Genomic DNA, 26,164 nt, shown 5'->3' on the forward strand with positions numbered 1-26,164 from the left:
TCGGTGCAGGACAGAGAGCAACATTAATATTACAGCCCTGCACTGTAAAACACGCTGAAGAAGAATCTGTCAAAACATCAGGTCATAATTTGTTCTCATAAAAAACTTCTCTTACATAATGAATGGTGTGTTATGTTGGCAAAGAAATGAAGTACAAAAGGTTACTCCTACAGTTCTTGTTATCTTTGTACAATAATACAAATTTCTAAAGAACTTCTGCAGCAGACATTGGTTCTTTATTGTCGTTGATATGCCGTTCATATAAAGTTCATATATTCCAAAAGCCTCTATAGCGGTTAAACCAGTTAGGCCTCATTGATAGACCATGTTAGCTGCCAATTTGTTGCATTTTGCATTAATAGATCACTACAAACAGTACACGTCTTCTTAAATAGACCTAAAATATACTTTAGACAGAAAGATGTTAAGGATTTCCAGTAGTAAGAATCTAAAACAGTAAAAATTACCTCTGAGATGTTTTTGAACTCTGACCTTCAAAATCATACTCTCATGCCGTGTGTAAGGTAGGGCAGTCGGTGGATGAACAGAATGTGTGTCCATTCATCGTTGAGGAAGATATCAGGAAGTCCTACTGACAAACATTGTTGTGCATTTTAAAGAACAAAGTATTTTCATGTGAGAGAACAAGCATTTCAATGAAAACTAGAGCTGCGCAAAATTATCAAAATCTCATATCCTCTTGTAGAAGTCATTTCATATCCAGTTAGTCATATGTATTGTAATTGGTCATCCGTCTCCGTGATTCTTTGGGTTTTGTTTGAGCTCTGAGCTGTATTACTCTCATCCATAGACACCTATGAAGGTATTTTCTGCTGCAAAACACTTTTGAATTTGTAGTTGTAGAAAATCGTCTTTTCTTAAATGTTCTCCATACAGTGTGACATGAACCTCTTGATAAAATAAATTTAAACTATTTAAGTCTGAATTTTGTTTGGAAATATCCTGGGTTGTATAATGTTCATGTGTTCGTTTGTGATGAAATACTGCGGCTAAGAGTTACAAGACGAAATTAACAATAAAGAATGAAATGAAACAAAATACATTTTCTACCATCACACAATGTGTATGTGTATGTATGTATACATGCATATGTATATGTATATAAACATATATGTAAGTATATATTGTATATATATATAAAATATATAATATATATATATGTATATATATATATTAATACTAAGACAAGAAGGTGATAAGACAGGAGCCATTCAAAAATTAGAGATTAGATGCTGCAAGAATGACGCAATTAAAAGTCCACCAAAATGAAACGTCCTGTTTTTATTTACCGAAATAAATGATCGCAAAACTTCCTCATCAGTAGGTGGTTCTATCACCATAGCAACCAGATGCTAAGATTTGAAATAGAAGATTATTTTTGATTGACAGGGACACTCTCTCAATACCTCCTTTGATGCTTTGATGAACAGCATCAAAGTTGGTATTTTGATAGGAGACCTCTGATTGGCTGTTGATTGCTTTAAATACTGTTAAAGTTTAAGACAGTTGCTATTGCACTCTGACCTTGACTGAGGTAAGTCATGTCTCACTCTCTCTCTGTATTTACCCAGCATGCTAACCTATACAATTCAGGCTCATTATTCAAGTTTGAAATTAAACCACTGTATAATATGAAGCTTCTGCTGTTACATGTTGATAATGTGCTGTTTTCTGTTGCTTTTATGCCAAATTTGAAAATATTGTTGCTGGCTTCTTTTGTGTTTTCTGCTGCTTATCTTAATGAGTGATATGTGTTAACGTAATGCTAAGTAGCGTTAGGTCGCCGAGGCCAGGCAGAGCGAGGCATTGTGGACAAAACACCTGTAGCACCAGGATATTTTCACATTTCACATCTTATTCTACCAAAGAATGTGATTTTTGTAACATTGGGAAGATTAACCTTGGTGTTTAACAATGGCTTGGTGCCATGGTGATTGATGAGGGAAGTTTTATTTCAAAAATATTTTTTGGTTAATGTGTAATTTGAAGAACAAGTTGACGGAAGCTTAAGTTAATGCTAGGAGCACATTACATGAGGTGTGTAGCTCCTTCAAGGAAAAAAACAATCCCTCTCTATTGGGTCTAATGTTATTTCAGAGAAAACTTTTCTGGAAGGAGCATCAACTTGCATAACTTGCTCACACGGTCCCATTTTTTTACTCTCACAAATTTCAAATATATCTGTGTGTCCGGCAAAGTCTTGGAATTCTCACGATGTCTTTATTTCACAGATAGGACTAATAGTTTCTGAGTTGTTTGAGTGGTGCACTCAGAGTTTAGATTTCTCTCTTCCCAGTGAGGAGAGAACAGGTGCATTCAGTTGAGTTTCCATGGCAACCAGATACACACGTAGCAGGAGGGGAGTCTCTCTCTCTCTCTCTCTCTCTCTCTCTCTCTCTCTCTCTCTCTCTCTCTCTCTCTCTCTCTCTCGCTTGCTTAAACCAGCCAGTCTGTCTCTCTCCCTCTCTCTCCTTCTCTCTGCTTGTGTCTATCTGTGTCAACTGTTTTATATTGAATGTTTGATAGATCAAATTCACCTAAATCTTACACACTATTTCATCCTGTCACCTGCAGACAAAAGCCATTTGACTTCAAGATCCAGACAAGAACAGAAACTTCTTCTGAAAATATTGCATCCACTGTTCCAACAGCTTCATCAAAAGATAGATCTACTCTCTGCTGTAAACCATGGAGAAACCAGATATTCTGAAGATCCTCAATGACGAACTCCTCACAGCCTACAGGAAGATTAATGCTCTTAAGGATGAGGTGTGGCAGCTGGAAAACCAGCTTCAAGACAGAGATGATGTCATAAAGATGGCGGTGGAGAAGGAGAAGGAGAAAGAGAAAGAGAAGGAGAAGGAGAAGGAGAAGGAGAAGGAGAAGGAGAAGGAGACGGAGAAGGAGAAGGAGAAGGAGACCCAGGCTCTGAAGGAGAAGGTGGAGCAGCTGGAAAACCAGCTGAAAGAAAAAGATGATGTCATAACAAAGGAGGTCAAGAAACGGCGCACTCGCCTCAGGGCCTATCTTGACTGCTTGGCTGAGCTCACTGACTGTCAGGCCAAGGTTAAGCTTATGGAAGCAAGGCTGCACCAGGAGCCACCTCAGCCTGATACAGGATGTAGCAGTGAGATGGAGGTGGAGAAGGAGAAGGAGAAAGAGAAGGAGAAAGAGAAGGAGAAAGAGAAGGAGAAGGAGAAAGAGAAGGAGAAGGAGAAAGAGAAGGAGAAAGAGAAGGAGAAGGAGAAACAGAAGGAGAAGGAGAAGGACAAAGAGAAGGAGAAAGAGAAGGAGAAGGAGAAGGAGAAACAGAAGGAGAAGGAGAAGGAGAAACAGAAGGAGAAGGAGAAGGAGAAGGAGGAGGACAAGAAGAAGGAGAAAGAGAAGGAGAAACTTGTGACGATCTACAATGTCGAAATCCTCCAAGCCAACAGGAACATTTTGGTTCTTAAGGAGGAGGTGTGGCGGCTGGAAAACCAGCTTAAAGACAGAGATTATATCATAAAGATGGCAGTGGAGAAGGAGACGGAGGAGGAGAAGGAGAAGGAGATTAAGACTGAGACTGAGACTGAGACCGAGAAGGAGATGGAGACGGAGAAGGAGAATGAGATCCAGGCTCTGAAGGAGAAGGTGGAGCAGCTGGAAAACCACCTGAAAGACAAAGATGACGTCATAACGAAGGAGGTCAAGAAACGGCGCGCTCGCCTCAGGGCCTATCTTGACTGCTTGGCTGAGCTCACTGACTGTCAGGCCAAGGCTAAAATTCTGGAAGCAAGTCTGCACCAGGAGCCTGCACCAGGAGCCTGAGACAAGAAGGAGCAGTGAGGTGGAGGTCAACAAGGAGAAGGACAAGGAGAACGAGAACGAGAAGGTGCTTGCTTCAGGGCCGAAAGGAGACGAAACTGCAGCAGGAGACAACTCCAACTATGGGACTGAGCTACAGAAAGGAGGAGGCCGAGATGAGCTGGAGGAGAGAGAAGAGGTGGAGAAGCCCCCGCCCTCACCCTTTTTCTACTCCTCAAAACAAACCCCTCCCCTGTCCCCCTTTGTACATATTTGAAATGATCTAATGATGTGGATGTGTTGTAAATATGTTAAATTTTTTTCAATAAAAATAACTAGTACAGTAACATCTACCTCTGTCTTTCTGAATATAGATACAGGATTCATTGATCAATTAACACAGTGTTGGAGTGAAACAAATCAGTGTGATTCATTTAGTTTGCTACTATTCATACGAACACAGCAGAGCATAGACAAACAATGTTTCTTAACTTTTTTACATTTGGTCAAATCTATATATTAATTATGACAACAATACAATAATAATGCTATCATCTCATCTGAGGGCCCACCCATCACACTGACCACGCCCATCTGACACGCACACACACTCACGCACACACACACATGCACACACACACACACACACACAAATACACACACACGCATACACACACACACACGCACACACACACACACACACACAAGTCATTATCATTTATATATTTACTGTATATATACACATTTATTTCAATTTATTTATGGTTGAGGTCAATATCAGATCAGAAGACATGTTCATGGCACTGAAGTCAATGTAAAATGATTTAATTTATATAATCAATTTGTAAATTAATTTTATAAATTATATTACAGTATGGATGTGGTGGTCTAACTATAAATACATTTTATTTTCATTAAATCATATATATTTGATGTATTTAGTGATTTTATTTTCAAATTGTTGATTTAACGATAAAGCCTTTTTCGTTTTTCTGGTAATGATACACCTGTCAGCGTAGTTCTGCTCAACTCCAACTTTTGGATGCATTATAAGACCTTATAACACATCTTGTTCATACTTGTCCATGCTCCAACGACCTCATATCATATCAGTTCCATTAAGCTGTTTGATTCCAGATGTTTGTTAGGCTAAATCAGGTTTTACTACTGTATTACAGGTCAGATACCTGCTGTGAATAAAGCCTACTTCTACCTTTATAATGAAGGGATCATTAATGAAGAGTTTGCTGATCTAATTAGACAATTGAATGAAAAAAAAGGTCTGCAGTGGTTTTTATATATATAGCACATATCATGAATTTATTGCTTGACATAACATTTTTAAATATTAATAGACTTGATATAAATAATTATTTTGATTGTAAACACATGCACAAGAAAATTCAGGTCTGCACACACCTCCACTGTGCCTGCATAGCTGTGATTGTGTGATACCTAGGGACAATTAGCAAAGAGCATTTAAAATATATATTTTTTTATATTTAACTTTTTCTCTTTTAATAATTTACTTTGCAGAAAGTCAGGTCCCAGATTTAATGAGCAATCTGCTACTCCTTTGTTTTGCCTGTTTTTCGAGTCATCACAGAAGGAAACATGTGATTTCCTGAGTTTATGGGGAACATGGTGGAAGTGTCCTGCAGTAACAGATTTTACACGACTCACAACAGCCCTGGTGTGAAGACAACATTTAGTGACTCTCTGACATTTTAGCTTATACAGATGTGTTCTAGGGGACTGCAAGTTGAAAAGATTTACCAGGTTTAAACTTCCTATACGAGACCCATCAGCAGCAGTAAACACATAACTCAGTCATACAAGCACACTCAGGAGAAACTTTAAAAAGCCACTAGTATGGAGAAAAGATAGGACCAAACAACGACTGAAATTGTTTCGAAATAATTTATTCAGTTATACAAATACAAAACACCTCTCACTCATTTATCATAAAATAGGTAGGTGTTGGCGATGTTTACTAAATCCCCTCCTTGTGTCGACATGGATCACCACTCCACAGAAACTGACGGCAGTTTGCCTGAAGATAAAGCTCAGCTCAGATGTTTTTAACCAACAGTATGTGAAGAGAAATTCCATTGCTACTTAACAAAATATGATTTCTGTGAGGTTTTCATTTTTTAACAAGCAACAAATAGCTCATATATGAGGAACAAAAAACAACAAAAAACAACGTTGAAGTCGCGTTGCAAAACAATGCCTGCAGTTTACATGAGAATCATTGTGATCACAGAGGTCAAATTTCTTTTTGATCCGATAGAAGCAGAAATATCGGCCTTCTCTCAACAGGTTCATTATTCATTGGTCTTCCATAAGCTACTTCACATTCTACACTCTTCAGCAAGATGATAAACTGACGATAGGTTTGACAGAATGAAGTTCAAGTCATATTTATTAAAACGGGTTTCTCCCGATCTGAAAAACAACAGTACACATAAAGAGGGGAAACTGGAGATCGACAAACAATACGGGTTTTAAAAGCTCCACATGAAAGCATAATTTTTGCATGTCACTTTGTCTTGTGCTTTGGCCTTAAAAAGGGAGAATGCATCGCACTAGTAGGGTTTGGCTGGATGTACCTTCAAAAACAGCTTAATTAAAAAAGGTACACGTTTTCATTTGACCTAAAACCATTAAGAGGTGTTTTATTGTAGCCGGAAAAATGCTTTCTGAAGTGTTCTTGTTCCATTTTGTGCCCAAGCTCCATCCTTGTTTTGTCGCTGTAAAATGTCTGCACATCATGTCCTGCTATACTGATGCACTCGTCCAAAGTCTTTTACTGCTGTCCAAACAAAGTGTAGCTCGCTAAAATAAGAAGGGTACAGTTTATTTCAGCCATGCTGTGGCAGGGCATCCTAGGTCAGCAGGCAGCTTGAGGTCTCCCTGCGTCAGACTGATCCTCTACCGATCAGAGAAAGGCTGATGGTATTTCTATCGACCACTGAAGACACGGTTGGTGTTCAGACGAGCTCGAGTACCTGCATGGAGAGAAAAGACAGACGTGTTGGGTTATCTGCAGTTTACCATGAGTGCAGTCAATGTGTGACAGGTAAGGCTGCATCTATGCTGATAAAGATGATCAGTTTCAACAAGTTAATTTGGTAACAAGTTCTTATTGTATTAGATCAAAAAATAAAGATAAAAGTCACCAACAGAAACAAACAGCTGCTGGTTTATGCCAAACGACAAACTGGTTCAGTCTTAAAAAGGCCTGATACTTTGACTGTAATCTATGACATGGTCTGACATCTAATGCACGAGGCCTATGGTTGTTGGTATGATTCATCTACATGTTTGTGCATAATGCAAACCTTGATTGTTCCTTGACTGTTTGCAGCAATCAGCACATTTGACTCCTGAAAAACAAAATATTTGGAAAAAACAACATAGATTGAGTTACTGTATGAATTGTTAATTACTTGTAAAACTATCAGTTTAATTTATACTTAAATGTAACCGTAAAACTTGCTTTGTCTTGTTCATGGTTCACACACACACCTTTCAATCTTAACAAAAGCATGACTGAAATATTTTCTGACTTAGCAGCAGTACAGGTGTATTGGTTCAATATTCCATTAATATATCCGAGTCAATGACAGTGTCATAATGAGAACTCACTCCGTCAGGCAGGGCCCTCCAACAGACGGCACTGACGAACTCGTTTGTGTCGTCTTCCTTCTTATCCTTGTCCAGGACACTCTTTACCGTGTCAAACTTGAATGTTAACAAAGTCTTGGATAGTCCTTTGTAGTAAAGGTAAAGGGAGTTGTTCTCACTTCCTGTAAACACACACAAACATGGAATGTTAATTTTTATTTGCAATTATTCACATACTGGTATTTGTGCCTGTAGAGCATTGGTCCCCATAACTCTCTGGACTCTGGGTTTGGGAAGTGTTAGAAAATATTTTGCGATATAGACAAATAAACATTGTGTTTCACAGCAGTAGAGAGAAAATTATCTTTCAGCTGAGTTTTAACGATTACCTGTTGAATTATATCACAAACATAAATGGTTGCAAAAACTTTCTGTATGCATGTCAAAATAAAAGCACCCAAGCAATTCTGTTGACTGAATGCAGTCTTTTGTTTAAAAAAGGTATTTTTATTGTGAAATATTTCTATGAGCAGATGATGCACAGCTTCATACTGTTTAGGAATGGTATTTATTTGAGTACACAGGACTAATTTTACACAAGGAAATAGTTATTTATGGCCATATCCAAGTCAAAGCCTGTGTAAAAACAGGGATGCAGTAGCAGCTTCTCTGCAAAACATATTGTTGAACTGAGAAGCTAAATATTTGGCATTGAACAGATGCTGTAAACATGAATTGATATTAATGTGAATATTGTGCATTGAATAGATAAAGTTGAATAACTGCTTTTCTGTTTAAATGTATGCTCGTACATTGAGCTTTTAACAGAAATTCCCAAAATAATAAATATGACCTATGAATAGAAATAAGTGTGATTTTTGGAAGATATCAGGGTGGTAGATCTCAGTTTACGGTGACCACTGCTTTTATATCACGTGTGTACGTCAGCTGTTAGCAAAGACAACAGGATCGGCAACGCTCGTAATGGATTAGCCATGTTGCGTTCTACACTGGCGTGTCACGACCGAAAAGAGCCAATCAGCAAGTTTTTTTATTTGTGTCTACGCCATTGTTTCAAAATATCCCAGTTTCTGCTGGTCCTGATGAAGACGCTATCCCAGAGTTCATAAACTAAAACGGGGCCAGCAGCATTTCCAAACCTCTGGAGTAGTGTGCACGGATACCAGGTATATCCGTAGAAGAGTTGATGCATTTTCAAACTAAAACCTAAAAGTATGGATGTAGTCTAAGTTTGTCCTCTAGACTTAAACATTTGGTGCAGTGGTGCCTCTGCACTGATAAAAAACACCAAAGAAATGCTGCATTAGGAGTTACAGTGCCTTGCATAAGTATTCACCCCCCTTGGACTTTTTCCCATTATGTACTGTTACTAACTGGAATTCAAATAGACTTAAATAAACTTTTTCCCGTTTGATCAACAAAACATGCATAGTACTTTGGAGGTGCAAAATAAATTTTATTGTGACACAAACAATAATGAGAACAAAAAAGTTGACATCTGTTGGGTGCATAAGTATTCACCCCCCTGTGTCAATACTTGGTAGAACCCCCTTTCGCTGCAATTACAGCTGCAAGTCTTTTGGGGTATGTCTCTACCAGCTTTGCACATCTAGAGATGGAAAGGTTTGTCCATTCTTCTTGGCAAAAAAGATGAAGCTCAGTCAGATTGGATGGAGACCGTCTGTGAACCGCAATCTTCAAGTCTTGCCATAGATTCTCTATTGGATTGAGGTCTGGGCTTTGACTGGGCCATTTTAAGACATTAACATTCTTTAATCCAAACCATTCCTTTGTAGCTCTGGCTGTATGTTTAGGGTCATTGTCCTGCTGGAAGATGAACCTCCGCCCCAGTCTCAAGTCTTTTGCAGACTGCATCAGATTTTCTTCAAGGATTTCCCTGTATTTGGCTCCATCCATCTTTCCCTCTATTCTGACCAGTTTCCCTGTACCTGCTGAAGAGAAGCATCCCCACAGCATGATGCTACCACCACCATGTTTCACTGTTGGGATGGTGTGCTCAGGGTGATGGGCAGTGTTGGGTTTTCGCCACACATAGCGTTTTGCATTGAGGCCAAAAAGTTCAATTTTGGTCTCATCTGACCAGAGCACCTTCTTCCACATGTTTGCTGTGTCTCCCACATGGCTTCTGGCAAACTCCAAACGGGATTTTTTATGGATCCCTTTCAACAATGGCTTTCTTCTTGCCACTCTTCCATAAAGGCCAGATTTGTGGAGTAGACGACTAATAGTTGTCCTGTGGACAGATTCTCCCACCTCAGCTGTGGATCTCTGCAACTCCTCCAGAGTAACCATGGGCCTCCTGGTTGCTTCTCTGATTAATTTTCTCCTTGTCCGACTCTTCAGTTTGGGTGGACGGCCTCCTCTTGGTAGGTTTGCGGTTGTGCCATATTCTTTCCATTTTCTTATGATGGATTTTATGGTGCTCAGAGAGATGTTCAAAGCTCTGGATATTTTTTTATAACCTAACCCTGCTTCATATTTCTCCACAACTTTATCCCTGACCTGTTTGGTGAGCTCCTTGGTCTTCATGATGCTGTTTGTTCAGTAATGATCTCCAACAAACTCTGAGTCCGTCACAGAACAGGTGTATTTATACTGAGATTAAATTGCAGACAGGTGGACCCTATTTACTAATTATGTGACTTGCAAATGTGACTTGTGAATGCAATTGGTCGCACCAGATCTTTGTTAGGGGTTTCACAGTAAAGGGGGTGAATACATATGCACTCAACACTTTTCAGATTTTTATTTGTAAATAATTGTGAAATCCATGTAATATTTCCCCCCCACTTCCAAATGATGCACTATTTTGTGTTGGTCCATTACATAAACTCACGATGAAATAAATTTTAATCTGTGGTTATACCATGACAAAATGTAGAAAAGTCCAAAGGGGGTGAATACTTATGCAAGGCACTGTATTTAAAAAAATCTCTGTGTCGTGTCATTCAAAGTAAAACGCTTACCGCAGGCAACATAGTCTCCATTGGAAGCGAGGCCTACAAAGTTCTTCTCATTGATGTGACCCTTGAAGGAGCGCAGACAGTGGGTTTTGTTGACGTTCCACAGCTTCAGCTGACTGTCTGTCGATCTACACATTAAAAGGGCATTAAAAAGAGCTGGAGGGCATTTTGTGATGGGACTATCAAGTATAACTATCTCCATTGTTTTCCTATTGATACAAGTATTTTTCATGAAATGTGTTGATTTCAAATTAAAGATCTGCAAGTAAAACAACGAGCTTCAGGAAAATAAAGACAAATCTAAACAGGAAGTTAATAAGCAGGAAACATCTAAATATTCAAATATATTATATATAAAATATAGTACATTATGTATATAAAGAAAATTAAACCCCACTGCTTAAAACAACAAATGAGGCTTAAATGACTTACGCAGAAACAATTTCCTCTCCATTGACAAACTTGGCGTAGGACACAGCCTTCCTGTGACCTTTGAACACCATGATTGGTTGCTTAGTGTTGCGTAGATCATAGTAGTGGACACAGTGATCTTTAAAGGGGGGGAAAAAACACAACATAAACACTTGACTATTTAACCATGAATGCAGGCAGCTTTAGCAAAATGACAGTGCCAAAGCTTTGCTCATGTCTGTGCGTATCTAACAAGCTGTTTCTCCATCTGTTTTGTTGCCTGGTGGCTTTTATTCAGGACAGTAAACCAGCTATTCAAAGTTCAAGTAGGGCCATCCTTTTTCAGACTTTGTGGACTTTGTGGACCACGGAGATGCAGAGAATCTGGTAAATAATCCAGGGCAGTTCACATCTGCTGGATTCATCCACTATTAAGTTTCTTGAAGAATAGATTCTAGGCACAAAAGCATATTTCTAATTCTTATTTCTCCTGTGGGACAGTAATAAATCGTTTTTAGAAGTTTGTCTGGACCACCAGTCTGTGTGACCACAAACATTTTTATGGTCTAGAAGGAAATATTACAGTGGTTAGATGTGTGTGAACTAGGGTCAGAATGCATCAATAATGATAGAGTAAAATTTGATTATTTGCCTGAGAAATGTCTCTCTTTTCCAATTCAGCATCTTTTAACATCTTAATTACACTGTGCTATTGTTAGGCCGGAGTCTGTCCTTGTGCCATAACCTGTCAACCTGCTTTACACCATGTAACAAATGTTTAAGTGAATTCCTATATAATCTCTTGCTGATTTGTAGAAAATAATTTTGTACAGATAAAAATTAATGCTGCTATTTTTTTTACATAATTCCCAATAATTTCATGTTTGCAGAAAACCAGAGACTCAACCATAACACACTAATCTTACCTGCACAGCCAAAGGCCAGATGATATCTGGAGGTTGGACTGAATTTAACGCAGCAGACGTTGGCCTTGGCCTCGATGCTAGCCACCGAGTTATCAAGATTGGTTGACCATAACTTCACTAAAAAAAAGAGAGACAGAAATGAGAAGATTAACAATCGGATACAATAAAGAGGCTGGAAAGCTGGAAGATGACCTTATATTCTTAAATCCTCAGTCACCTTTAGCATCATCAGAACCAGAGGCTAAGAGCTTGGGGTCCATCAGATTGAAGTCAACACTCCAACACCTCTTTTCATGTTCCTGAAAGGAAACCAGGGAAACTATGAGAGGGTGTCGTCCCATGAGGCTGCACTGCGTATTCCGTACACGTTATCTTTCCACACAAAAGCATTTTAAACCTTTTTATTTTTGAAAAGATGTGTTTTAACTTTGTTGTTTGTGATGTTCAGAAATTTGTTTTGTGTCTATAATTCTCAATCTTTTATAAAAGACAGTGTCACTGTTGCCCTTTGCATATGAGGCCAATATAAAGACAATTTGAATCCTCAATTATTTAACAAACAATTCAATAAGGCAACCGTAAATCACCAAAAAGTGATGTTCTTAGAGCTCAGCATAATACCTGATAAACTTTGGACCTCTGGCCGGTGAATCCATCCCACAGGATGACAGTCCCCTCATAGTCACTGCTGGCCAGAAGGTTCTTGTGATAACTGCTCCAGCTGATACAGCTGCAATAAACAAACAAAGGCTGCGATCAATTTCACTACACAGTGAGTCACACTCTTAAAAAACACTTCATCTGACTCAGGCCTCAGTTTCTGGATTTTAAAGAAGAATGTTTTTACAGATCTTTGCCACAGGAAGAACGTTTTATAGAATGTGCATTGGAACTATACAGACCTGCACAGCACTACAACTCAAGCCCAAGTAAAACAGTAATATGGAAACATTCCTTTTTCTTCTCAGTGCTGCTATGGGCTGTAAAATCATTCACGTGTCTTTAACATTTTATCACATCATGAATTAATCAAAAGAATTTTATTAGTGGAAATGTCGAACGCAGTGGGGGAACTATAGAGAGAAGTTTTAGTGAAAACTAATAATTTGTTAATCCTGGCATGAGGGAAGCTCTAGATTTCCTGTCCAGTAAATAAGATTATTTTAACAAGTAAGCTTTAACTGAAACGAAGTTAGCACGGTACCTTTGTCTGTGTGAATCAAACCTGCTCGTTGGCAGGATTTCCTCATCAAACCCTAAATTTGTCTGCCTCCTCAAATATTAAACTACAGATCATGGCTTCATCCTGAGCCAAGAATAGAATTCGTTCACTGTCTTTAGGACACTGAGACTCTGAACATTAAGACAACTGTCAGGTTGTCACTCAATTCCCCTGCATTGTGACCTTAACTGTATATTACTGTATGAATCACTGTATGTAGAAATACAACAAACTGTGCAAAGCTTTAGACAGATACAACTCAGATCAATGAATAACTTAGTTGTATTGTGATTGCTCACACTGATGTAACATGATGATGGATGTTCGGAGTCTATCCCGCAATCCCGCAAGACATGTTTTAAAGTTTTAAGACATAAACGATTTTCCACAACCTCCTTCCTCACTGAAAAATACAGAATGACGGCAGAATGTGGCTACGAATGGTGAGTCATATGATCAGAGCTCCATTGATGATGTTTTTTTCCCCATTCACCACTTACACACTTAAATCACCGTGATCTGCTGCTCTGGGACTGAAAGCTCTGAGTTATATAATCACCTCAGGGTTAGGCCCAGAGTTTGTGAAACCTGCTTTCTGGAAAACTTCCCACAGGTTACAAGGTAATCAGCACGCTGCAAACACTGCAGTGTAGCGTCTGAGAGAGGCCTGTACATGCTTCCTCTTATGGGAAAAGATTATTTCTCTTACCTGATTTTGGAATTGCAGGTCATTTCGTTGACAGGGTAGTGGATGTCCACTGCGTCCTGGATCACAGTGCCATACTCAAATACCTTGATCTTCTTGGTCACACCAGCAATGGCAAAGTAGTCACAGTCACGGTCAAACTCAATACTGAAACACAATGAGAAAACAGTCAGAGATGGTACGTTCACAATAAAATAACATATATATGCCCTTTCCTCTGCTTATAGTGGATCACGTACTGAGCTGCAGGATTATAATAAAATGCGTTTCTAAATGGCCAATATCTTTCGGCATTTTTAGTACACGTGGGAGAAACGGAGATCCAACCTCATAACGTGATATAACAAATATCTGAGGGGCAACTACAATGACAAAACTGACACAGACTTGTGTTCCTTTTTTATGATGCAATCTGTAACATTGTAATAAAAAAGGACAATATGAATTGTCTTCTTCGTTGGTCGTTTTCTTCTCATACCTGGAGACTATACTGGAGCCATTATAAAGGTCACTGGCATAGGATAGGGTGGCCAGCGGCCGCACAGAGTTGTAACGGGTGAACTTGGACAAACACTCCATGAAATCATCCAGTTGGTTCAGGTTCCTGCCTTCATCTGAAAACAACAGAGACGTCCTTAATAAATATATGACACTGTCAGCGGTAACATCTACATATTTATCGGTGTTTGCGGACAACTTTTTTGCTATTTCTGAGCCTTTTGGATCGGCACAGTTCTTTTGTTTGACACATGAACTACAGTAGCTGCAGTGGGGTCCAAACATCTGAGATCCCTCTGCAATTCAAGTGCTCTCAAATGTCTGTATCCAACTGTATATGCTATAATCATACTAAAAGTTAAATGAACTTCATGCCACGTTTTAACGCGAGTACAAATTGTAACGATATTCATAAAACAAACAAAAACAAAGAGGTCGGATTTGGTAGCATGAGCCACAATGTCTGAGTTCTTCCAAACCTAAGAGCTGAGACTTATCACCAGAGAATCACATGCATCTGTAACAGCAAGCAGTTTTGGTAAAGTGGCCTTTATTAAAAAAAATATGGTTAACTGTAACAGAAACACTTGGGTGACAACCATTCATCCCGCCAATCTCTGAAGTGAAATATACAGTTCTAATAAGAAAAGTCGCACTCATGTAACTGTATCTGTTTTCTACAATGATCTGTACAGGTAATCTCATCCTCTGACCCAACTGCAGTCATACTGTGACAGACTGCTACAAATACGACATCATCCTCTGCAGGATTCCTACCTGTGATGCGAGACATTTTGTTGGAGAAGTAGCACTGTTCTAGATCCTCAAAGTGAGCCGTCAGCCTCTTTCTTCTAGACGCCAGGGTGCTGTTATACCAGGTCTGTCGTTTTCCCTGGGGAAAACAAAATCAAGGGGGTTACAAATACAGTCAAATCATGCTGTATTCAACTATAACCCATTCGATTTATCGAGAATATTTGTGATGTTTATTTTCACACGACAAAAAAAAATGTTATCTGGACTTTACAAGACCTTGTTTAGTATCCAAAATGTGTGTACAAGGATTCGTTAAAAATCACAGAGGAACTTTTTCTCATTTCAGGCAAAACTAATGGACTGCATCCAATTAAGAAAAGACACCACATTAAGTGATAAACACATTTTAAATACATTTAACAAGTTTCTGACTATAACATACAACTTTTAAACTGTGGAAGAAAATGCACAATAAAACAGCAATAAGCCGAACTGTGTGTTATTGATTTACCTGGGTTGTTCCACCAAATCCTGGAGGCTGGATGTAATCTGGAGGCTCAATAATACTACTGCAGCTACCCATAAAAAACAAACAAAAAAATAAACATTTATAAAAAGGTACACCATACAACAACGCCAAACAACTACACAGCATTTTTGGGATATCATTAAGTTATAAAAAGAGTAGCTATTATAGAACAGAAGGTAAAACATTGTTATCAGTAAACTCTCATTTTAACTAGTTAACAACAGAGGTGAATGTGGTTATTACTACTGTGATGATGATGGATTTAATTTACAGATATAATTTGTGAGAACACAGGTTCGCTGTACCTGGGTGCTGGTGAGGGAGCCTCAACATTAGGCACCGTGCACTCTGCCTCCATTATTGGAGAGTACATGCCGCTCATTTCCTGGAAAAGGACACAGACATAACATGTTAGTCTTTCTCCAGCTGGTATGATGAGTGGTTACAGTTGTTGTCATTTCAGAACATTACATGGTTCCATCAAAACCTGCTGATTGCCTCTCTTACCTTCCCATGAGAACGTCCTTGGAATTAGGATTTGATAATTCTTTGATTTGTTAGGAGGATTAATGGGCATTTTATTAATTGATTCAGAAAATAAAATAATTTGTATTCTCTCCTTGTGTTCAGAGTTGATTGATTACGGTTCAGACAAGGACTCTTTATTAATCAATTTTCAGTAAATGGGCTGCAAGGGTTAAGCCACTAACAAATGTGTCTGAACGGAGAATATGTGAAAGTCCAACCCTGGCCAAAGATGGAACCCAATTGTCTGGACATTTTCTGATATTCATATGTGAAAGCGGCTTAATTTGGCCAAATCAGCGGCCAAACTACAACAACTAACTTTGCATCGTCTACTTCAACCTAACCGTTTCAAGGCCTCAGGTTTATAACATGCACATGAAGATGTTCTGTTTCTTTACCTCAACACGCTTTATGTCTTCTTCAAGAAAGTTGAGCTCTTTCTGTAGCTGCTCCAGTTGCTGTTGACAGAGCCAGAAACACAGATAAGTAAACCTGCTTGTTGCACATTTTTTTATATTTTTATAATGACAGTTATTTTACAAGTGATTAAATCCTTGAAGAGGTGGACTTTTCTGCAATACATTAATACTTATATTTTCACACATTCTTGAAAACTACACCATGGTCCCAACAGGCCACTCATTGTATAGTAGTATAAAATTCCAATATGGCCAAGTTTAATATGATCTTTTGAAAAAACAATGGCACCTCTCTCTTGTTTCTTCTGGCTTCTTTGAGGAACTCCCTAAGGATCTGTCTCTGTGCTGCTTGAGATTCCTAGTGGAAGGACCGACAAAGTACATAATCACATGCGAGCACAAGCAAAGCCACTGAATACATTTGCTTAACCATCAATGGGATAATAAGATAGGGGGAAATGCTTGGTTCTTAGAGGAACATTTATTTGTCCCTTTTATTATTAAAATCTTTGTTACTACAAATAAAAAGTTAATCTAAAGATGATGATTTATCCTTTCAAATACGCACAAAACACACACAAACAAACAGTTACTCTGCTTTGTACAGAAATGTAATCTGTAACGTATTCTGAATACTTGGATTACTTCCACATTGAATTGTATTTTATAAGTGTTGGAATGCGGCTTTGTTATAGTCAGTGGAGCAGCAGCAGTTTAATCTCTGTGTCCGCGGATGCGGCGGGCCAGCTGGATGCGCTGGAAGGGCAGCTTGCGGATCAGCAGCTCCGTAGACTACCGTTCATGTCCGGGTGGTCGTGCAGCGGTATGGAGGCGCCGCGCCTCAGCAGGAACACCCCAATGCTGAACACCTCCGTCTCGCAGATGTGCATGTAGGTGACCGGGGGGCTCTGGAGCACGGCTTGCTTTTCCGAGGAGCGATTTTCAGGTCCGCCGCCCGCACGGCGGTCAGCAGCGGGATGAGCTCGCTCTGTGTGTCCGCCAAGTCGGCCGAAGACTTTGGGACCCTGTAGGTGATGCAGGCTTGCTTCGCTATCCTCTTGATCAGAGGAGTTTTGTGGTCCCGCGGCATTCTTGCTGTGGGTGAGGACAGCAGCCCAGAGCCCTACTCTCTTTCGCACGTTTTAATCGCGCACGTTGCGATTAGAAAATCGCGTTTTATCATATCGCGATTTTATCGCAAATGCAATTAATCGTTCAGCCCTAGTTTCCAGATTCTAGACTCCAAGGTTAGAAGAAGATTTATCATGATTATTTAAACTTCTACCTCGATTATGATTAATGAACGATTACTTTAGGGCCCCCTACCGGATTGCAAATTTTAGTTGACTTGTCAACTAAAAAACACACAATTGGTATATTTTAGAGTTACAATGTCTGTATGAAGACTGTTACTGCTGCTGCTAAGAAACTGACCAGATTTGGTGTTGGTGACTTTGGACATACAAACAATATAATGGCGACACTTTCTAAATGACCTCAACTTATCTTTGATATTTCACCATATGTGATGCAACTAAATTTCAAAACTGGTAAAGGTGTGACTCCTACTTCTTTTTCCTGAGACTTGTATGAACTGTCAAAGACAAGATAAAAAGAGGATGTGCCGGGCTAAGAGAGAGCGAGATGTGTACCAGGTAATACTGCATTAACTCAGTAAGTATGTCAATAAAAACCATTAAAAACACTCACACTTTGTCCCAACGACCAAGACGAGCATTACTGAATAATACAATTCATATGACTCAGCAACTCTTTTAACGCTGCCTGAAGCTGGTCCTTGCAGGAACACTGATAAACTATTGACATCTGCTGGAAATGTGATTCTTACACGTGTTCCTGTGTCAAATAGAACAGAGGAAACTGTAACACTACACTAAATGCAAGAACTATATCACCTTATCAGACTGTAAAACAGCTACTTAAGTGCCTGTCATCCATACAAAATAAGGACAATGTTTTTAAGGTTCAGTATGTAGAATTTAGTGACATCTAGTTCTAACCACTGACGATGTGGCCCGTTTTCACTACACTACATGTGTTGTCATGTTGGTGCAGCTGGGGCTAAGGGGCTACAGTGGGTCAATTCCTAAGCAGAAGGTTAGCAGTTTGAACCCAGTCTTCCAATTTCCAAATGCTGAAGTGTTTGGACAAGATACTAAACCCCTAATTGCCCCTGAAAGGGCAAATTCTCATGGAAAAGGTGCTGCTCATGGATATACTGTATGAATGTGTGTGTGAATGGGTGAAAAACTGGACTGTAAAGCACTATGAGTAGTCATCAAGACTAGAAAAGCGTACATAGATAGGGACAATTTACCATTTTATCCCTGTGGACAATTTCTGTCACCTAATATGTTATTACTAACGTTACGGTAAATTTCATGTTTAACCCAAATTAACTGGTTTGAATTTTGCATTTGTTGGTCGTGTCTATATGTTCCTCCTTAGTCATGGAGATACAGGTTATGAAATATTTGTGGCTCAAATAATGATTCATTACATATTTTTATCATGGAATATTGCACAGCTCTAATTGAAGCTAAACAGCCAAGATGTAGATATAATATTCTAAGTAAGGGTTAGGACCAAACATTAAATACATATAGGATCATCCTCAACTGTTTACTTACCGCCTCCAGCTGCTTCTTCTTCTGAACCAGCAGTTCCAGCATCAGGTTGACATTTGCCAAGTCCAAGTTCTCTTGGTCAGGACTCAACACATCCTGGAAGACCTGCCACCTAGACCCGTTCTGGAAGAAAGAGACACTGATCAGTAACAAATTAGATTCAAAATACAGAGTGTGTGAGTTTGAGGGATTCACAGAAAAGGAGACATGTATGCATTGTACTTACAGGATGATCCAATTTTAGTCTCTTTTCATCTGCCCTTTGCTTCTGTTTGAGGATCAGTTCGTTTACTACAGGGGAAGGGGGGAAATGAGAGAGGTGAAGAAAATTGCCAGACAAACCATCAGGGCGAATAGCGGAGCGCGATACTCGGGGTGAGACAGTTAAGTTGTTTCCCTTGATTTGTTTATGCACTTCACTGGAGTATGTTTTCTTCATGATGTTAGAACATAACTTATTATCTTATAGATTTTGTTTGATTTATTAATGGTGAAAACCACTAGATTGTAGTACGTCCTTTTGTTAAGGTGGATGAAAAATGGAAAAACTGTATTTGTGAATGGTGAAACCTGCAGGGGCAACTTTAATGGGAGATCTGAGCAGCGTAACTTGTATTCGGTTAAACATTCTTCACAGACGATCTCATGACACAAGGGTTGAGGTTTGCATATTCTTGCAGAACCCTAATCTACATCCTAATTTAAGTTAACAATTTAATTGTAGTATTAAGCCTAAATGTCAAAAAAACAATCACATTATAGGTTTCTTAAATAGCACAATATAATGGTTGTGAACCATGAGACAAAACAATTATGTGATCACATGCAAATACAGACGTTAATTGGAGCAGAACCATAAGTATGTTTCCATTGCAGATGTGTTTTATGGTGGTCTGGAAGCAGGAATGAGCAAAGTTGAGCCGTTTTCAGGCATGCACTACAGAGAGCGTCCACAGAATTGGGCCCAGACTTATAATTATGAACAACACTGCAGGAGATGCTCCGCTCAGACATCTTTACTAAAACACAGAAATCCGCAGAGGGATCAGGTGAGGGATGGTGCTGCAGGCAGAGGCAGGATGCAATGTATTACTTCCGATGAGGAGATCACTGGGTTTTGTTTATAGCATCAACACCAGTGACAGTCCATTTACATCTTTGTCTGCATCTTCTACATGCATGGCTCATATTTTTAATCCGAAGATATTTGTGTGTTCCTTTTTCATTTTTGGATCCATGTCAGAAACATTGTCAACACACCCACTTGCTCGTAGTGAACCCTCCAAGGGATCTCCTGCTGTGTTCTCACATGGGCTCATTTGGACTTTCTCCAGAGATCTCACTATGGGGTTGGCAGGAGAAACTCCAGAGAAAGACTGGAGCCTGTCCCTCGGACATTAGCATTCTCACATACAGCCCCTCCAGAGAATGTCCAGAGATTATCTGGAGTTCAGTGCATGTCTGAAAGCAGCTTTGGTCACTTTTGTATCATTTGATTTGTAATACTTACCAAGAAAGTTTGGGTAAAGCTGATCTACATTATCCACAACATAGTTACACTTGGGACATCGGTTGCTATCCTCGAGGCTCTGGCGGATACACTTGAAACTGCAGGGAGGAGAAAGAATTATAATAATCAAAGCAATTTCAAATCGGGGTAACAGTAAAGGGACAGTTTGAACTACCAGCAATAGTGTTAAGTTGCATAAAACTAAAAAAAAACAGAGCGTAGACGTTTTGGACTTCTCACTCTAAACTGTTTTATCCTTTCGATTACCTTATTTTTAAATGACCACCGACAGAGACAAGTCAGTCACTCCACCTGTTTTAACACGCTCATTCTCAAATTCACCCCACATTTCCCCCCTAAATCATCTGAAAATCTCACTTTCCAGGGGCAAAACAACAGTAACAAGGATACAAAGACTAGTTTTGGCTTGTTGAAGGACAAAACTATGAATCCTTCTTTGAGCAAACAACGAATACTTCAGGAGTTTGTTGGACAGGTGGAGGAGAAGACAGTTGTACCTTCCTCCAGCTCTGCCTGCGAGCATCACTGATACACATAATTAAACAGCTCTTCCTTGTTCTCACACAAACTTCCTATAATGTAATGCACAAACACAGATCCCTCAACACTCACCAGAAACTGTGGCCACACTTTGTCATGTGTGCCTCCTCTATCATTTCGAAGCAAATGGGACTGGAAAAGCAAAACATAAGAGAAGTTGTGTTGAGTGCAAGTTGCAATTTGGTTCTGAAACTTTTCCAGCAGTAGCAGTTGTGATGGCAATGCCCTGCAAAGGGACAGAAACTAACCAGACAAAATCGTTGCTTTTATCTTCGTATGAATTCAGGAGGCCGTTGTATAAAGGTGCTTGGTGGAGGGTTTTCTTTCTGCTGCCTGAGGACGCAGTGGGTCTGCTCAGAGATGCAAACGTGCCCCGGGACGAAGGCACGGCGGCCAACGTTGGCACCGCCAAGACGCCCTCGCCGGCTACTGCCAGGGTCCGGGTGGGCACAACATTCCCAGAGTTGTTGCCATTACTTGCGACGGCGTTGCTGCCGCCGTTCGTGTTCCCGCTGCCTCCGGTGCTACTGCTGCTGGTGCTGGGCACGGAGCTCGCACCGCCAGGGCTTTGCTGTGGCCGGCCGCTTGACATCGCGCAAAGGCCCGACGAGAAACTCTCCGAAATCCGCTGCGTCGCTGCTCAAAGCATCCAGACGGGCTGCTATTTGGCCGCTTTGGAGGGTCTCGGCTAGCTAGCTAGCTGGCTCGCCTGTGTGCTAGCATCCTGGGAGGAAGCAACAGTGCCCGAACATCCAGCGTGTTTAACTTGTCCGTTTTCGGTCGCTTCTGTCACTGGCGGAGTAATAGAAAGTGTCTGTAGCACTAAAAGCAAACAGACAGGAGCACGCACACGGACAAGTGCAGCCACAACTGCGTTGCTCGGGAGATTAGCCGGTTAGCTTGGGTTAGCCATGGGCAGGAATCGCTTTGACTCTCCTCGATTACCCCCCGTTTGCTCCCGGCTTTCAATCACTGCCCCCTAGCGAGGAGGAGTTAAACTGTGCCGGTGGAAACTACGCAGCAAACTGTTGTCTACCTTCATTTGCACAACTCAACTGGAGAACACAATCATGAGCATATAGGGTTCTTTTTGTTAAACCTTTTTTCTACGAAAATGTGACAAAACATCCTTGAAAGTCCACTTACTTGTCCCCCCCCCCTTCAGCCTTCAACCACAACCAGATGTTATTAAAAGCTCGGCAGATACATTATTATATTTTAACACAGTTTATTTTGTCACAGGAAAATAATCAACTTCACCATCCCAAACAACAAACCACAGCCGTAAACACCAACTTCACAACAAACTGACCACAGTATTACTCAACTAAAACCTTTAATGTAGCGACAGGTGATTGTAAAGGATCATTTCATTTAGAGATCTTTTTGTTAATTTACTTTATATTTTTCCTGTCTTGGTCACCGAGTGGATAGACTGCCAGATCTCGAGTTCCAGGTTCGCCATGTGCTTTTTAAACATTATCCTGATAATCATGAACATCCAAAGATGCCTAATATCAGCGATGTTGTGGCTAATAAATATCCTGTAAATATCAATAGACAAATGTATCATGAAACTGATAAGATCATGAGAAAACTAAAGGGAGAATGTCCAACTGTTGCATTCAAATGATACATTCTTTTCAAAAAAAAATTATGAACACTATGGTACTATCTCAGATCAGCGTAGAGTTCACAGAGAGACACTATGGTTCTATCTCAGATCACCGTAGAGTTCACCGAGAGACTCTATGGTTCTAGCGCAGATCACTGTAGAGTTCACCGAGAGACACATGGGTTCTTTTCGGGATTTCAGTCTGTCATAGAGTGCTGCCTCATGTTTGTCCTTTTCATTTCCCTGATGATATTGCCTTCACGTCAAGAAAACAAGCAGCCAGGTCACATCCACGAAGTGCAGCCAGTGGCCGAGCCAAGAGAAACAGCGTTGTGTCATTCAAGCATCCACCTGCAGCTCTGCAAATAAAACATACGGAGCACTAACATATTCATGCTCACAGTTTATGCAGACTGCTACTTGCTTTTCCATTTTTACCTCCACGTGGGCAAATAAGGGGTTCCTCCATGTCAGCACGCACAACATGGATTTTCCCATGTTTTTGTTTGTGGAAGGAGTGTATATGTATCATTATGGAGCTCCGTTAGGATATGAAGTAAGGTTTTCAGCAAGAGGAAAACTACTGGATACGTAGGGACCAGATTCATTTCCCTGAAGAGGACCACCATGTTAAATATCTCTCTCTCTCTCTCTCTCTCTCTCTCTCTCTCTCTCTCTCTCTCTCTCTCTCTGACTTGAAATCAATTAAAAGTGTCAAAAATTTAAATCTGTGTTAAATACATTGAAATATATATAATTATGGCTCTAAAGATACATTTAAAAGCTAGCAATTCCGTTTGTTATATGAAGATAACATATAAAATAAAGATAATTGAAAATGAAAAATGGTAGGTAGGTGTGTGACTTTTAAAAAACAAAATGTTTTTGTAGAACACCGTAAAAGTACTCTGTAGTGACAGTTGACTCTGAATAAGATCCTTTGAGCTAAACACCTGCTTTACTGTATATACACCGTGTTGTATTTGTCCCCCTCTGCCCTCCCCCTCCTCTATTTTATACCATTGGCCCAGAAAAGCTTGCCTTCTTTCTTTCTCCCCCTCCTCATTTGTCCTGCACATCAGCCTGGATTTACTCCTTTTTGGGGACCCCCACTTCTTTTTATGATGAACCAGGTTGTGTGTGTGTGCGCTTGTGGAGCCGCAGGGGTCAGCGGTGTTATTGCACTGGAGGTTAGCAAGCGGCCAAGAGGTAAAAAGAGAAAGAGTGATTGACACGGTGAAAATAATGAGGGTGTGTGGAAAAAAACAAATGAGTGAGTGAACGAGTGAGGAAAATGTGTGTGTGAAAGAGAGGGAGAGCAGAGAAGAGAAGACAGAGAGCGGGCCTCAGGGTCGATGAGGTCAAGACGGACAGGCTCAGATGAAGGATAATCTGTGGAGGTTCCTTACAGTGGGGGGTGAGGCCCCGGTGGAGCACACCCATTCAGACTCCCTCTCTCTCTGTGTCCCTCACACACTGCACAACCCAACATTGCTCTCTTCTTCTCTTTCTCTTCTTTCTCTTCTCCTTCATCCTCCCTCTCCCTCCCGTTTTTGTAGCTTTCTCTTAAAACCCACCCCTCCTATTTCTTGTTTCTTTTTTTCCAACACAGTTGCAGCTGGATTTCAAAGGGCACTTTGCCAGCAGAAAAAACTGAATGTTTAGCAGGCAGATCCCTCAGTCAGGCAGGCTGGGATTGTGGAATTCCAGCCTCCCACTCTTTAGGAACAGTTTTTTGCCCCTTCGGGGGCCCCTGCCATAACTGCCAGCGGCCTCCTCCTCCATCTCCATCTCCAGCCTCGAGCTAGGGCCCTGTTTGCAAATTGAGCCTAACGAAAACAGTAAGGGAGCAACATTAAAGAAGGTGTGGAACAGCCACAACTGCCTAAGGTAGCCATAGTTTCTTTAATTATCAGGTGAATGATGAGAGATTAAAGAAGGATTTTTTTTTTGTAAAATATAGAACATAAGCTTTTAAAATCCATAAATGCTAAAATTCAAGTCTTGAATCAGGTGTAGCCATGAAGTTTGTTTTAGATTTGACCAAAAGCAGTACAGAAACTGTTACGAGTGTCGGGATACATGTCAGTGAGTGCACCTGTGATTTGAGTTTGGACTGTTTGCACAACATTTATTCGTTCTTTTATATATTTCAAGAGTCAAATAACATCAGTTCATGATGAGCTGCAAAACCTCATGGTTCTGCATTGAGTGCAATACCCAGTAAAATTACTTGCAACTCTCTCCACAAATCGGTGCAGGGTGACAGAGGGTGACTCCACAGGCTGTCTAATTGTGAGGTGTAGATATTTTCCTCAAATGTATAAAAACGTGCTCACAATTCCGTATCTGACAAAAGAGTTAGTTGGACCTTGGCAATGCTAGTGTGAGAGAACCTTGACGTCCAAGTATTTTAGGTGTGGGAACTTAAAACCGCAATTATGCAGTCTAGAAGGAGCATGAGTGCAGCTTTTATTTGATAACATTACTTTTGCTTACTATCCTAAAGAGATTGGTAATGTGGTATTTAAAATCGTATTGATGGTGTTCAGTGCTTCTGCAGATGTGCATGTGTGAATGCGGGTAAATATGTTTTACATGCAGATGTGTACGGTGTGTTGTTTTTGTATTGATTGCATATTAGACAAGTTTCGTGCTTGTTTATATGGTTACATCAATAAAATAGACTAATAAAACCTTCAGGTTTACAAACATGACATAACATCCCCCCCATATGTTTCTCCTGACGTCTCTCCTGCTTCCCTTCCTCCCTCTCACCTGACACCTCTTCTCCCTGTTCTCTCAGGCCTGTCTTGGCCCACACGGACACAGGAGTTAGCTGCAAAAAAAGCAGGTAGCATATTTGGATGAAGAAGTCTTTTCATGTGCGAGACAGATGTTGTGGCTGTCCGTGCTGCACCGCTGAGGAGAGCCAGAGCATGAGTGAGTGAGATGGATAGATCAAGAGGAGGGGGAAAGGGGGCTCGGGCTGGGTAAAAGGAAGAGAAAGGGGGGAAAGCAGAGAGAGGGTTTCTCAAACCTCACCACCTTCACTTTGGATTGTGTGTGTGAGTGTGTGACGATACAACAGCTTGTGGAAAGTTACTTACTATGTTTACTTAAGTAGGCTTAAATTATAACCTGGATTTCAGCATTTTTATTCAATACCACTGCTATTATTTGAGAAGCAAACATAAGAGGGATATCAAATCTATTTTACCCCATAGGAAGACATGCTGCTGTGCAAATTTAGATTTTACACGCATAACCAATGGTGTTCTAATACAAGACAGATCGAAGTATATACAAAATACTTTAAAGTAGCTCTAACCATTTTAAGCTACTGGTTACACAAAAATGCATAAAATGTAAAATAGGCTAATGCATTTTATACTC

The 26,164-nt window shown here is 40.2% G+C and overlaps 1 protein-coding gene across 1 annotated transcript; it reads right to left on the minus strand.

Moving 5' to 3' along the window:
- Window positions 1-5,710: 5,710 nt before the first annotated feature.
- On the minus strand, window positions 5,711-22,098 carry cop1 (COP1 E3 ubiquitin ligase). Its single transcript, XM_053438340.1, has 20 exons — window positions 21,402-22,098; window positions 21,226-21,285; window positions 20,593-20,690; window positions 19,309-19,373; window positions 19,086-19,205; window positions 16,724-16,792; window positions 16,414-16,473; window positions 15,793-15,872; window positions 15,470-15,533; window positions 14,980-15,094; window positions 14,183-14,318; window positions 13,708-13,851; window positions 12,398-12,506; window positions 11,994-12,075; window positions 11,777-11,893; window positions 10,872-10,989; window positions 10,443-10,567; window positions 7,456-7,616; window positions 7,149-7,193; window positions 5,711-6,815 (listed from the first exon to the last, which is right to left on the minus strand). The coding sequence occupies exons 1-20, from the start codon at window positions 21,743-21,745 to the stop codon at window positions 6,798-6,800; spliced, it is 2,130 nt and encodes a 709-aa protein (XP_053294315.1). The 5' UTR covers window positions 21,746-22,098; the 3' UTR covers window positions 5,711-6,797.
- Window positions 22,099-26,164: the final 4,066 nt, after the last annotated feature.

The sequence above is a fragment of the Pleuronectes platessa genome, chromosome 13 (genome assembly GCF_947347685.1).
Source record: "Pleuronectes platessa chromosome 13, fPlePla1.1, whole genome shotgun sequence".
NCBI lineage: Eukaryota > Metazoa > Chordata > Actinopteri > Pleuronectiformes > Pleuronectidae > Pleuronectes > Pleuronectes platessa.